The sequence below is a fragment of the Lampetra planeri genome, chromosome 51 (assembly GCF_965212315.1).
Source record: "Lampetra planeri chromosome 51, kcLamPlan1.2.h2, whole genome shotgun sequence".
NCBI lineage: Eukaryota > Metazoa > Chordata > Hyperoartia > Petromyzontiformes > Petromyzontidae > Lampetra > Lampetra planeri.
Window position 1 is genome coordinate 6,650,030 of NC_136157.1, and position 11,354 is coordinate 6,661,383.

General features: G+C 55.6%; 1 protein-coding gene across 1 annotated transcript; it reads right to left on the bottom strand.

Moving 5' to 3' along the window:
• Nucleotides 1–421: 421 nt before the first annotated feature.
• LOC144734525 (ras-related protein Rab-20-like) lies at nucleotides 422–8,628 on the bottom strand. Its single transcript, XM_078616763.1, has 3 exons — nucleotides 8,168–8,628; nucleotides 7,615–7,811; nucleotides 422–4,331 (listed from the first exon to the last, which is right to left on the bottom strand). Exons 2-3 carry the CDS (start codon nucleotides 7,787–7,789, stop codon nucleotides 3,781–3,783), a joined length of 726 nt encoding a protein of 241 aa, XP_078472889.1. The 5' UTR covers nucleotides 7,790–7,811; nucleotides 8,168–8,628; the 3' UTR covers nucleotides 422–3,780.
• Between the last annotated feature and the right edge of the window lie 2,726 nt (nucleotides 8,629–11,354).

Here is an 11,354-nt window from a genome sequence, read left to right on the forward strand (position 1 = left end):
CAGTCGCGCGTTTCCTCGCCTACTCTGTGTTAGATCACGGGACCTTTTTGCCACCAGCAAAGTATGAAAAATAACAACTGGTTTGACCTTTTATGCCAATAAAACAGGAGTGTTAAGATGAAACATAATAAAACAATTCTCACGACGTTTCAGCCACAACGCAAGCAGCCGTCCTCGGGTGAAGAACAGGTCTGTCGGGAAGACAGCGGATTGAGTCTTGGGCTCGCTCCACCTTAAACCTTTTTGCAAGGAATCAAGTCTGCATTAAGCACTCCTGGTAAAACGTGCAATTGCATTTGCACTGTTCACTTAAAGGCGTTCCCTGGTCTCACACTGGTGAGACGAGGCCATCAAGAAGGCTGCTGTCTCAGGTGAAGGCCAATCCGTTTCAAAGGCAATGCATATAAAGAGGAGTCTGAGAATCGTTCAATCACTTCTTTATTTCTCCAACGCACAGCAACGCTCGTTCCAAAACCAACCCCACCACGCATCCCACAGCCCCTTTTAAACCTCTCCATCTCCGCCCTCGCTCCCAATACGTGTTCACGTCTGGCACGCCTCTGGACCGGGTGACGTTCACTGCACTTTAACCCCTGACCCCCGTCCAGCGTATTCCCGCGCGTGTGATTTGGTGCGTGTTGTCGTGAGAGCGAAGATGTCGCAGATCCCTTACACGTGCATTATCAGAGCATGTTTGTTTACATGTTCAACACAAGTGCTGTGAGTGGTTAATGCAGACTTGATTCCTTGCGCAAAGGTATTTAATTGGTGTTTGAACATCTTAACACCTCTTGTTATATCTTGACTTAAAGCTTTCGTGACTGCAGGAATTCATATTATTGGGTCTTTCGGTAAAGAATATGAATCCCTGCAGTCACGAAAGCTTTGAGTGAAGATTTAACCGCCTCGACGGGGAGGCTTTCCACGCAACTATTAGATCTTTTAACAAATCTTCGAGACAATAATGCTCACCTGATCGAGTCGCTCACATTTCGGAAGAGATGTCGGGACACCAAGGTAATGCCCGATCGCCTTTACGCTCACATCTGCTGCTGTCACTTCTCCCAATGCTAAACTGATCTTGTTCAAGGGCTGGCCAAGCCCTGATCTCGGAGAGAATAAGATTGCTAATTGGTTCTTTACCCTTCTATCTGGCAACAAAACTGACACCTTTTTTGTTGCCAGATAGAAGGGTAAAGAACCAATTATCATATTTTTACTGGCAAATGAGGTTCCCATAGAATAAGATTGCTCTTTGATCCTATCTACGTGACTTTACCGAAAGATCCAAGAATATGACCTCCGGTTATATTGCCAGATTCTTGTATTGTTAGATTCTTGGAATTTGTACATATCGGTAAAAAATTGGGAACATGTTTAAGTTCGTACATTTGGGTCATTTTTCACCATGGACAAGTCACCATAGCCATCAACCGACACGGTTTACCCCGTATACTTGTACAGGGAAATTCAGTGTTTAGGTCCATACGGCGTACAGCCGTTTCAATATGGGCAAAACAAAATTAACCCGTAAAAACAAAGTTTTTCACTCTAAATCCTTTATATGCGTGGCGGCTAGAGTCCTCTCGTCCTCTGGCTTGAGATGGCTGCCACCTATGGGTCAGATGATTGTCTGCCAGCATTAAGCAATTGGTAATTAAATATTATGGGCAGGTTCGCAGTGCAGTGTCGGCCAGAGGTCGCAACTGGGTACCCGATACCCGTACCCTACCCGATACCCGGCTACCCATACCCGGCCGGGTACGGGTAGCCGTTTGCGACCCTGGTGCGGCCGGGTACGGGTAGACCGTGAGTCACTGGTGAGTCACCGTTTGTCACTCATTTCCCAACGTCTTGTCTCTTTTCACAATTCAAGTTCCTAGAATCAACCCACCCGCGCTTGCAACATGGCTTCATCCCAGAGGTCGCAATCGGGTACCCGATACCCGTACCCGGCCGGGTTCGGGTAGGGTACGGGTACGGCCGTGTACGGGTACCCGTTTGCGACCCTGGTGCGGCCGGGTACGGGGAAGGAATCAAAACCCGTTTGCGACCTCCGGTGTCGGCTACCACTGTGCCACCGCCGCACGCGCACACATCGCAGAACGGTTTCGCAGTTCCTTTATTTCTTTGACCTCGCGTTGTACAGAAGCCAACGTCCACCGCTCGATTGTTACCGGTATGTGTGTGTTTTCGGCCCGGGATCTAACCGAGGCAAGGTGGATCGGCAATTGCTGCATAACTGTAGTCGCTCATAAAACTTCACATTTACGCGGCTACGTGCACGCACGCACGCACGTGGGACATCGTCGAACTCGCTCGTCGCGACCCCCGCGGAACGCCGATTCGTCACCGCGCTCCCCTCTTTCTTTTTTTTAATCTCTCGCTCTCCCTGGAGAAAATTTTGACTCTTAAAAAAAGAAAAACCTTGAAAAATCCAAAAAACCACAAAGCTCTTTCGAGCGAAAGGCCCCCAACGCCGCCTCCCATTCATTCGCACAGCCATTGAGAGCGTCGAACGCTCTCGGCCAATCAAAGCTCCCCCCACCCGCCGCTGCCGCCCCTCCCTTGCGATTCGATCATCACGACTCGTGGTCAAGCACTCGTGGGTACGGTACACAACGTTTACTGTTATAAATAATGATGTTTATTTACTAACAATAATGTTTTCCATCCGTTGTTATTATACGCACTATTACCGACACCCCAATGAAGCCATCGCGTGTTGCTCGTGCGCAGGAGCGCTCTTGGGAACGCATCCCTATGGAAGCAATGGTATAACGACCCCCGCTTAGCGCCGTTTCGATTAGCGCTGCTCGCTTCCCCGGCAACGCATCTTGAGAGCGCTGCAGCGAGGTCTTCCTGTGATGATTTCAACTCGTAGCGTGCAATAGTCACTCGCTCTCATAGAAGACGACTCGAGAGCGAGAGAGGACGACTCTGAGAGAAAGACAGGACGACTAGGGGAGAGAGAGGACGACTCGAGAGAGAGAGAGAGGATAACTCAGAGAGAGGATGAATAAGAGGATGACTCAGAGGATGACTCAGAGAGGACGACAGAGAGAAAGACAGGACGACTAGGGGAGAGAGAGGACGACTCCAGAGAGAGAGAGAGGATAACTCGGAGAGAGGATGACTCAGAGGATGACTCAGAGAGGACGACAGAGAGAAAGAGAGAGGATGACTCGGGGGGGGGGGGGGGAGAGAATGGATGACTCGGAGGCACCAGGAGGAGGAACCACAGGTGATTGGGAAGGCAGCAGCAGCAGCACGGGGTGACAAGGAGCCGTGCCCGCGTCCACCACCACCACCGAGTCACCCCACGCCCCTAACGGCCGCGTCTGCGGCGTCTGCGGCCTGGCGGCCCGGCGGGTGGGAGAGTGGCTCGCAGCAATCGGAAAGCCTGGAAGTTCAAATCGTCATTGGAGGTTGACTCGGCCCATCATCATCCCAGCATGGTCGATAAAGTAGACACCGCAGAGTTGGGAAAGTCAGTAGCAGTTTGTCCTATGGTTAGACTCATCCGCCGCACCTCCAATTGGCAAGGTTGGCTACGTACGGTGCGAAATAAGTTCAACGTACAACTGGACATCCCCGCCACAGCAATGTGGAACTTCCCTCGCTTATGCTAGCTCCGCAGGGCCGTGACAAGATGGGCACCGATGCTTCGGTGCCGCTCGTTCGAGCAGGAAATCGCTCCGCGTCTTGTTTCTGTATCCACATTCGCCCCAGGCGATTGCGCCGGTCCACCGCCACCCCCACCACCGCCGCCGCTGGCACTCAGGAGCAGGAGCAGCGCCCGCGCTGGCGCTTCCCCGCACCGTCCAGGCGAACCGTGCCGCACGGATCGCGATGCCGCGGCGCGAGCATCTCGAAGACGCCCTCGAACGCCTCGTCCACGCCGCGGCCGCTCTTGGCGCTCGCCACGAAGCAGGCCCGCTCGGCCGCCGGCATCACCGCCCGCCGCGTCCCGGCGGCACCGGCGGCGCTCCCCGCCACGGTGTCGCGGTAGCGGAGGATGCGGCCGTAAAACTCGCGAGCGTCCTCCTCCGTCACTTCCCGTGGGCGCCGTTCCGTCTCCTCCCCGTGCGCCGCCGGCGCCCCGAGGCGGCTCTCGTCGCTCCGGGGCGATGGCGACGGCGGCGGCGACAGGAGGTCGGCCTTGTTGCCGACGAGAGTGAAGATGCAGTCGGCGTCGGCCGAGTCGGCCAGGCCCAGGAAGCGCTCCTCGAGCGCGGCGAAGGTGGCGCGGCTCGTCACGTCGTACACCAGCAGCACCGCGCGCGCCCCGCGGCAGAACATGGAGCCCAGCCCGTGGAACCGCTCCTTGCCTGCGGGGTCGGGGTGTCACGGTGGGGTCGGGGTGAGGTCGCAGTGGGGTAAGGGTGGGGTCGCAGTGGGGTCAGGGTGAGGTTACAGTGGGGTTATGGGAGGTCAGGGTGAGGTCGCAGTGGTGTCAGGGTAGGGTTACAGTGGGATTATGGGGGGTCAGGATAGGGTTACAGTGGGGTTATGGGAGGTCAGGGTGGGGTTACAGTGGGGTTATGGGAGGTCAGGGTGGGGTTACAGTGGGGTTATGGGAGGTCAGGGTGGGGTTACAGTGGGGTTATGGGAGGTCAGGGTGGGGTTACAGTGGGGTTATGGGAGGTCAGGGTGGGGTTACAGTGGGGTTATGGGAGGTTAGGGTGTGGTATCAGTGGGGTTATAGGAGGTCAGGGTGGGGTTACAGTGGGGTTATGGGAGGTCAGGGTGGGGTCACCATGGGGTCAAGTTAAGGTCACATTGGGGTCAGGTTGGGGGCAGAACGGGGTTAGGGAGGGGTCACGGCGGGGTTCAATGCAGGGAGGAGGAAGAGGAGGTGCGGGTTCACCGAGGTTGTGGAGATAACGCTGCACAGGCCCCGGGCGTGTCCGAGCAAAACAGCGGGGAGACCAAAGTGCAGACAGGGAGGGATTCGGGAACAAACTCCAAGCGACCGTTGCGCAACGGGCAGTTGTTGTTTTTTCTTATCCCGTCTCTCCGACACCCGGCCAAACAAGCGCTGCACTGCACACCAAGTCGACTCACCACGTGCTCGCTGGTTCCCCCGGGTCACAGAGCCTGGTGCTGGTGATGGTGGTGGTGATGGTGGTGATGGTGGTGGTGATGGTGGTGGTGATGGTGGTGATGGTGGAGGTGATGGTGGTGATGGTGGTGGTGATGGTGGTGGTGATGGTGGTGATGGTGGAGGTGATGGTGGTGATGGTGGTGGTGATGGTGGTGATGGTGGAGGTGATGGTGGTGATGGTGGTGGTGATGGTGGAGGTGATGGTGGTGGTGATGGTGGTGATGGTGGAGGTGATGGTGGAGGTGATGGTGGTGATGGTGGAGGTGATGGTGGTGATGGTGGTGGTGATGGTGGTGGTGATGGTGGTGATGGTGGAGGTGATGGTGGTGATGGTGGTGGTGATGGTGGAGGTGATGGTGGTGGTGATGGTGGTGATGGTGGAGGTGATGGTGGAGGTGATGGTGGAGGTGATGGTGGTGCTGGTGGTGGTGATGGTGGAGGTGATGGTGGTGATGGTGGTGGTGATGGTGGAGGTGATGGTGGTGGTGATGGTGGTGATGGTGGTGGTGATGGTGGAGGTGATGGTAGTGATGGTGGTGGTGATGGTGGTGGTGATGGTGGTGATGGTGGAGGTGATGGTGCAGGTGATGGTGGGGATGGTGGAGGTGATGGTGGTGCTGGTGGTGGTGATGGTGGTGATGGTGGAGGTGATGGTGGTGCTGGTGGTGGTGATGGTGGTGATGGTGGAGGTGATGGTGGTGATGGTGGTGATGGTGGAGGTGATGGTGGTGATGGTGGAGGGGCGGTGTAGCGGTTAGCGCTACGCCGCGCTACGAACCCGGCGACCAGAGTTCGATTCCCGCCCACGGCCAACGACACCGGTGACGATTATCTGAAACGGTCCTGGGCCCCTCCCCTAGGTCGACTCAGCCTCAATAATGAGTAGCCGGTGGCGATGTGTGTAAACATCGGCACCGGGGAGACAAAGGCGACCCACCCCCCTCGTGTGCCGTGCCGGCCTTCAACAGGTGCCACTCACGAACAGCACTTGCCCCGTCAGTTCGTTACAGGCTACACGGGGGATCTTTGTCTTTTGGTGGTGGAAGTGGGAGGAGTCTGTCCACCTTCGCCCGTGACCCCGTCATAAAAAAAAAACACACGAGCAAACGAAATAAATGTTTTTTAGTTGTCACTGCTTGTGTTTGGCTGACCATTCTAGATTTGAAGCTTTCGTGACTGCAAGGATTCATATTCTTAGGTTTTTTCGGTAAAGTCACGTAGGTAAAAAATGTAAATTAAAAATAATAATAGTAAAATAAAAAAAAATCAAGCAATCTTGCGTGACGGTTCCACCTGAAGACGGAGGCTTGTGTTGACTCCGAAACGTCGTGATTTTTATTTTTTTATTTGATTTAACTTTTATTATTTTTTATTTTATTTTTTTACCTACGTGACTTTACTGAAAAAACCTAAGAATATGAATCCTTGCAGTCACGAATTATTTTCAATTTTATTTTTTTACCTACGTGACTTTACCGAAAAAAAACCTAAGAATTTGGCTGACCAATTTACCTTTTTCTTGTGCTTCGTACTACTATTGTACGTTTGTTATCGTTTGTTGTCGTAGCGTTCCAACCCGCCACCTGAACGGACATCTGTGCAAAGGAGCTGGATAGTTCATCGGATTCTTGCGGTAGAATAAAATGTTCTGATTATGGTGAAAAACAAATCTCATTCTGTGGCCAGAGAGTGGAGATTCCACATTCTCACGGTGGTGGACAGTCTCTCCGCAGGCTAGCCACTGTTGACTTGCCACAGGGGTCTGGACCCTGTAACCCTGGCAAGGAGGACGGATCGTCAAACCGTTGCGCGGAATTGAAGGTTGCGCTGATCACGGAACTGTCAGTCGATTTAAATTAAACTAAACAACTTTTTAAAAAATGTCATCAGGTGAAGGCCCACTGAGCTATACAGCTCTTTTTCAGAAGCGACTTGGACACCACGAATGATAGCTCAACGAAGTGGCTTGTCAGCACGTGGAAATGTACAGCAGCCAAACACTCAGAATCAACGCGTGACGTTGATTCTGGAATGTGGAGGGAAAACAACCGTAAGGAACCCAGAGAAAAATCCACGCGGCCACGGGGAGAGAGGGAGAGACACGCAAAAAACACAGCAGGCAGCGTCAGGGTCGGGATCGAACTCACGACCTCCTGTACACCAGGCGAGGTAGTTAACATCTCATAGCCACCGTGATGATGATGAGAGAGAGACACACACAAACACTCCATATATACAGCAGCAGGCGTCAGGGTCGGGATCGAACTCACGACCTCCTGTATACCAGGCGAGGTAGTTAACATCTCCTAGCCACCGTGATTATGAGAGAGAGAGACACAAAAACTCCAAATATACAGCAGCAGGCGTCAGGGTCGGGATCGAACTCACGACCTCCTGTACACCAGGCGAGGTAGTTAACATCTCACCGTCCCCCCACCCAAGGGTGCCCCCCCTTGCCCCCCCACCCAGGATGCCCCCCCCCCCCGCCCCCACAAGGTGACACGCACCTGCCGTGTCCCACAGGGCCACCGTGTGCCCGGCCCACTCCCGCATGACGAAGGCTCCCCCCACGGTGCTGATGGTGTCCTCGAAGCGGCGCTCCGTGTAGCGCCGCAGCAGCGACGTCTTGCCCACGCTGACCTCTCCCAGGAGGACCACCTTGAAGTCGGGCCGGGTGGACATCGCCCAAGGGACCCCGCGGCGCCTGCGGGGGCGAGCGGCGGAGGATGACGACGAAGGGGTCGCGGCCTCGAACGGCCTGACCCAGCCCCGGCCTCGACCCCCTGACCCAGTCTCGACCCCTGACCCAGCCTCGGCCTCGACCCCTGACCCAGCCTCGACCCCTGACCCAGCCTCGACCCCTGACCCAGCCTCGGCCTCGACCCCTGACCCAGCCTCGACCCCTGACCCAGCCTCGACCCCTGACCCAGCCTCAGCCTCGACCCCTGACCCAGCCTCGACCCCTGACCCAGCCTCGGCCTCGACTAGACTCGCGGCGAGGAGAGGACGAACTCACTACCCCGAGTCGTCACCCCCATACCCTCACCCAGCGCCACTCACCGTATCCTCCTCCTGACCAGCAAGCCGAGTCACGTGGGACAGCCACGCGCCTCTCGCGATCGCCGCTCCCAGCCCGGGCAGCAGCAGCAGCTCCAATCCCTTCAGCAGCGAGAGCTGCCCCTGCTGCCCTTCAGAAGCGAGAGCTTCTCTACAGCCACCACCACCACTGCTGCTGCTGCTGCTGCCTCCTCCTCCTCCTCGGGGTCTCCTCTTCATCCACCACCGCTGTCACCTCCTCTTCCTCCTCTTCCTCGGGGTCTCCTCTTCATCCACCCCGACCACCACCACCACCACCACCGCTGTCGCCTCCTATTCCTATCCCTGGGGCCCCTGCCCGGGTCGTGCTGCGGTCCCCGTGGCCCCAAGGAGTTTGGTGGCAGCGGCGAGGGGAGCGGTCCCGGAGAGACGGCGGCGACTGCGTCGTCCGCGTGACGGGGCCGAGTGGGCGCGGAGAGGGGGGAGGGCGGAGAGGGGGCAGCGACATTCAGCGGTAGCCCTTCCTCCACCTCTTCCGCGTGCCTCACCCCCGCCCCCCCACCCGCCTAGCCACCCCCACGCACTCAGCCTCACCACACGCAGACCTCACCCATGTCGCACCCAGCCTCACCCCTGTTCACCACACACGCCCCTCACCTCACCCCACCCCTATTCAACTCCCACCCAGCCTCACCTCACCTCACCCCTATTCACCACACCCAGCCCTCACCCTCACCTCACCTCACCCCTATTTACTTCCATCCTGCCTCAACCACACGCAGACCTCACCCCTATTCACCACACCCGGCCTCACCCTCACCCTATTCACCCCCCCCCCAGCCTCACCAAACCCAGCCTCACCCCTATTCACCACACCCAGCCTCACCCTCATCTCACCTCACCCCTATTCACCACACCCGGCCTTCACCCTAACCTCACCTCACCCCAGCCTCACCACACCAGACCTCACCCCTATTCACCACACCCAGCCCTGACCCTCAGCCCTATTCACCCCCCACCCCAGCCTCACCACCCTCACCTCACCCCAGCCTCACCACACCAGCCCTCACCCCAGCCTCACTCGTATTCGGCATCATCCCTCACCATCGTCACGCCTGCCCTGTGTCGGAGTCAATTGAATTTCGTGGTGAGCGCATCATGGATTTGCTGGCGAGGTGCATGGATGAGTTTACTGGTGAGTGCAGAGCAGAGGTGTGGACTCGAGTCATGTGACTTGGACTCGAGTCAGACTCGAGTCATGAATTTGATGACTTGCGACTCGACTTGGACTTGCATAACAATGACTTTGTCCCACCTATGAGATGTGGACTCGAGTCATGTGACTTGGACTCGAGTCAGACTCGAGTCATGAATTTGATGACTTGCGACTCGACTTGGACTTGCATAACAATGACTTTGTCCCACCTCTGGTGCAGAGCACTCTACAGGTGACCGGTGAGTGGTGAGCTTAATGGTGAGAGGTCTGTGGAGCGCAACGCGCCCCAGAGGGACGTGAATCGAGGAGATGGAGCATTGAAATCCGTGCACTTTGCTGCTGCTCAGGTGGATTGTTGCACACAGCAGGGACCTTGAGAGAGAGAGAGATGGTGCAGGTCGTGGGGGGGGGATGAGGGGTATTCATCTAGCGGTGGAGTGACCACGGCTGATGATGATCCGAACCCCGTAATCATAACACCACCCACACCCACCCAACCCGGCACCTAATACAGAGGTCTGCCAGTTCGATCTCCGGGCCCGGCAGCTGAAACAACGCGCCAGGTTGCTTGGAGTTTTCAGTTTCATTAATTTGGTATAGGTCTTGTGAGCCATTCGGCTCTTGAATCGGGTGCAACCGCAACAAACAAAAAACAAAACAAGAAAACATCTTAAAGTGACTACTATGTGCAATTACGATTTAAAGCTTTCGTGACTGCAGGGATTCATCTTCTTGGTTCTTTTGGTAAAGTCACGTAGAAGGGAAATAATAAAATAATAAAAATAAAACATAATAAAATAATTCTCACGACGTTTCGGCCACAACGCAAGCAGCCGTCCTCGGGTGAAGAACAGGTCTGTCGGAAAGACAATGTCTTTTATTATGTTTTATTTTTATTATTTTATTATTTCCCTTCTACTATGTGCAAACAGAAAAATCCAGAAAAAAACAGCAAAAATCTGTCTGGACAACTCCGCGCGTGGCTGGGGCACAAAGTGTGGGTACCTCTTGGCGAGGCTCGAGGCAGGGTCGGATTGAGCTTCTCTTTTGAGCCCTTTGGGCACTCGTGGTTCGGTAAGGCCTTCATTATTGGTGACTTTTTAACAGCTGCTGGTGCTGCTGCTGGTGCTGCTGCTGGTGGTGCTGCTGCTGCTGCTGGTGCTGCTGCTGGTGCTGCTGCTGCTGGTGCTGCTGGTGCTGCTGCTGCTGGTGCTGCTGCTGCTGCTGCTGGTGCTGCTGCTGCTGGTGCTGGTGCTGCTGGTGCTGCTGGTGCTGCTGGTGCTGCTGGTGGTGCTGCTGCTGCTGCTGGTGGTGCTGGTGCTGCTGCTGCTGGTGCTGCTGTTGCTGCTGGTGCTGGTGCTGCTGGTGCTGGTGGTGCTGCTGGTGGTGCTGCTGCTGCTGCTGGTGCTGCTGCTGCTGGTGCTGCTGGTGCTGCTGCTGCTGCTGCTGGTGGTGCTGGTGCTGCTTCTGGTGCTGTTGCTGGTGCTGCTGCTGCTGCTGGTGGTGCTGGTGCTGCTGCTGCTGGTGCTGGTGCTGCTGGTGCTGCTGGTGCTGCTGTTGCTGGTGCTGCTGCTGCTGCTGCTGGTGGTGCTGGTGCTGCTGCTGCTGGTGCTGGTGCTGCTGGTGCTGGTGCTGCTGGTGCTGGTGCTGCTGCTGCTGGTGGTGCTGGTGCTGCTGCTGCTGCTGGTGCTGCTGCTGCTGCTGGTGCTGCTGGGCCAGATCGTCGTTGGCCGCTGATGCGTTCACTCTGCAGTCTGTGCCCCTGATTCGATGGGAGTTAATTTCCTGGCCTGAATCTCTCTCTCTCGCCTTATGAGAGAGAGAGAACCGATTGAGATGACTCTGCTGCTTTGTATATACAGTGCACTGTGCCTACCCTTGCAATATAAATATATTTATTTATTTAAGAAGATATTTTGGTTGTTGTTTCTTCTTATCATTCAAACAAACAAAAAAAGTCACATTTTGTGTTTATTGATAGGGCCTCTAGTTTGC

Coding starts and splice junctions, on each gene's coding strand:
- LOC144734525 (XM_078616763.1), bottom strand. CDS start 7,789: ATGTCCACCCGGCCCGACTTCAAGGTGGTCCTCCTGGGAGAGGTCAGC. Junction 4,332..7,614: donor GGCCCTGTGGGACACGGCAG/GTGCGTGTCACC, acceptor CCGACCCCGCAG/GCAAGGAGCGGTTCCACGGG.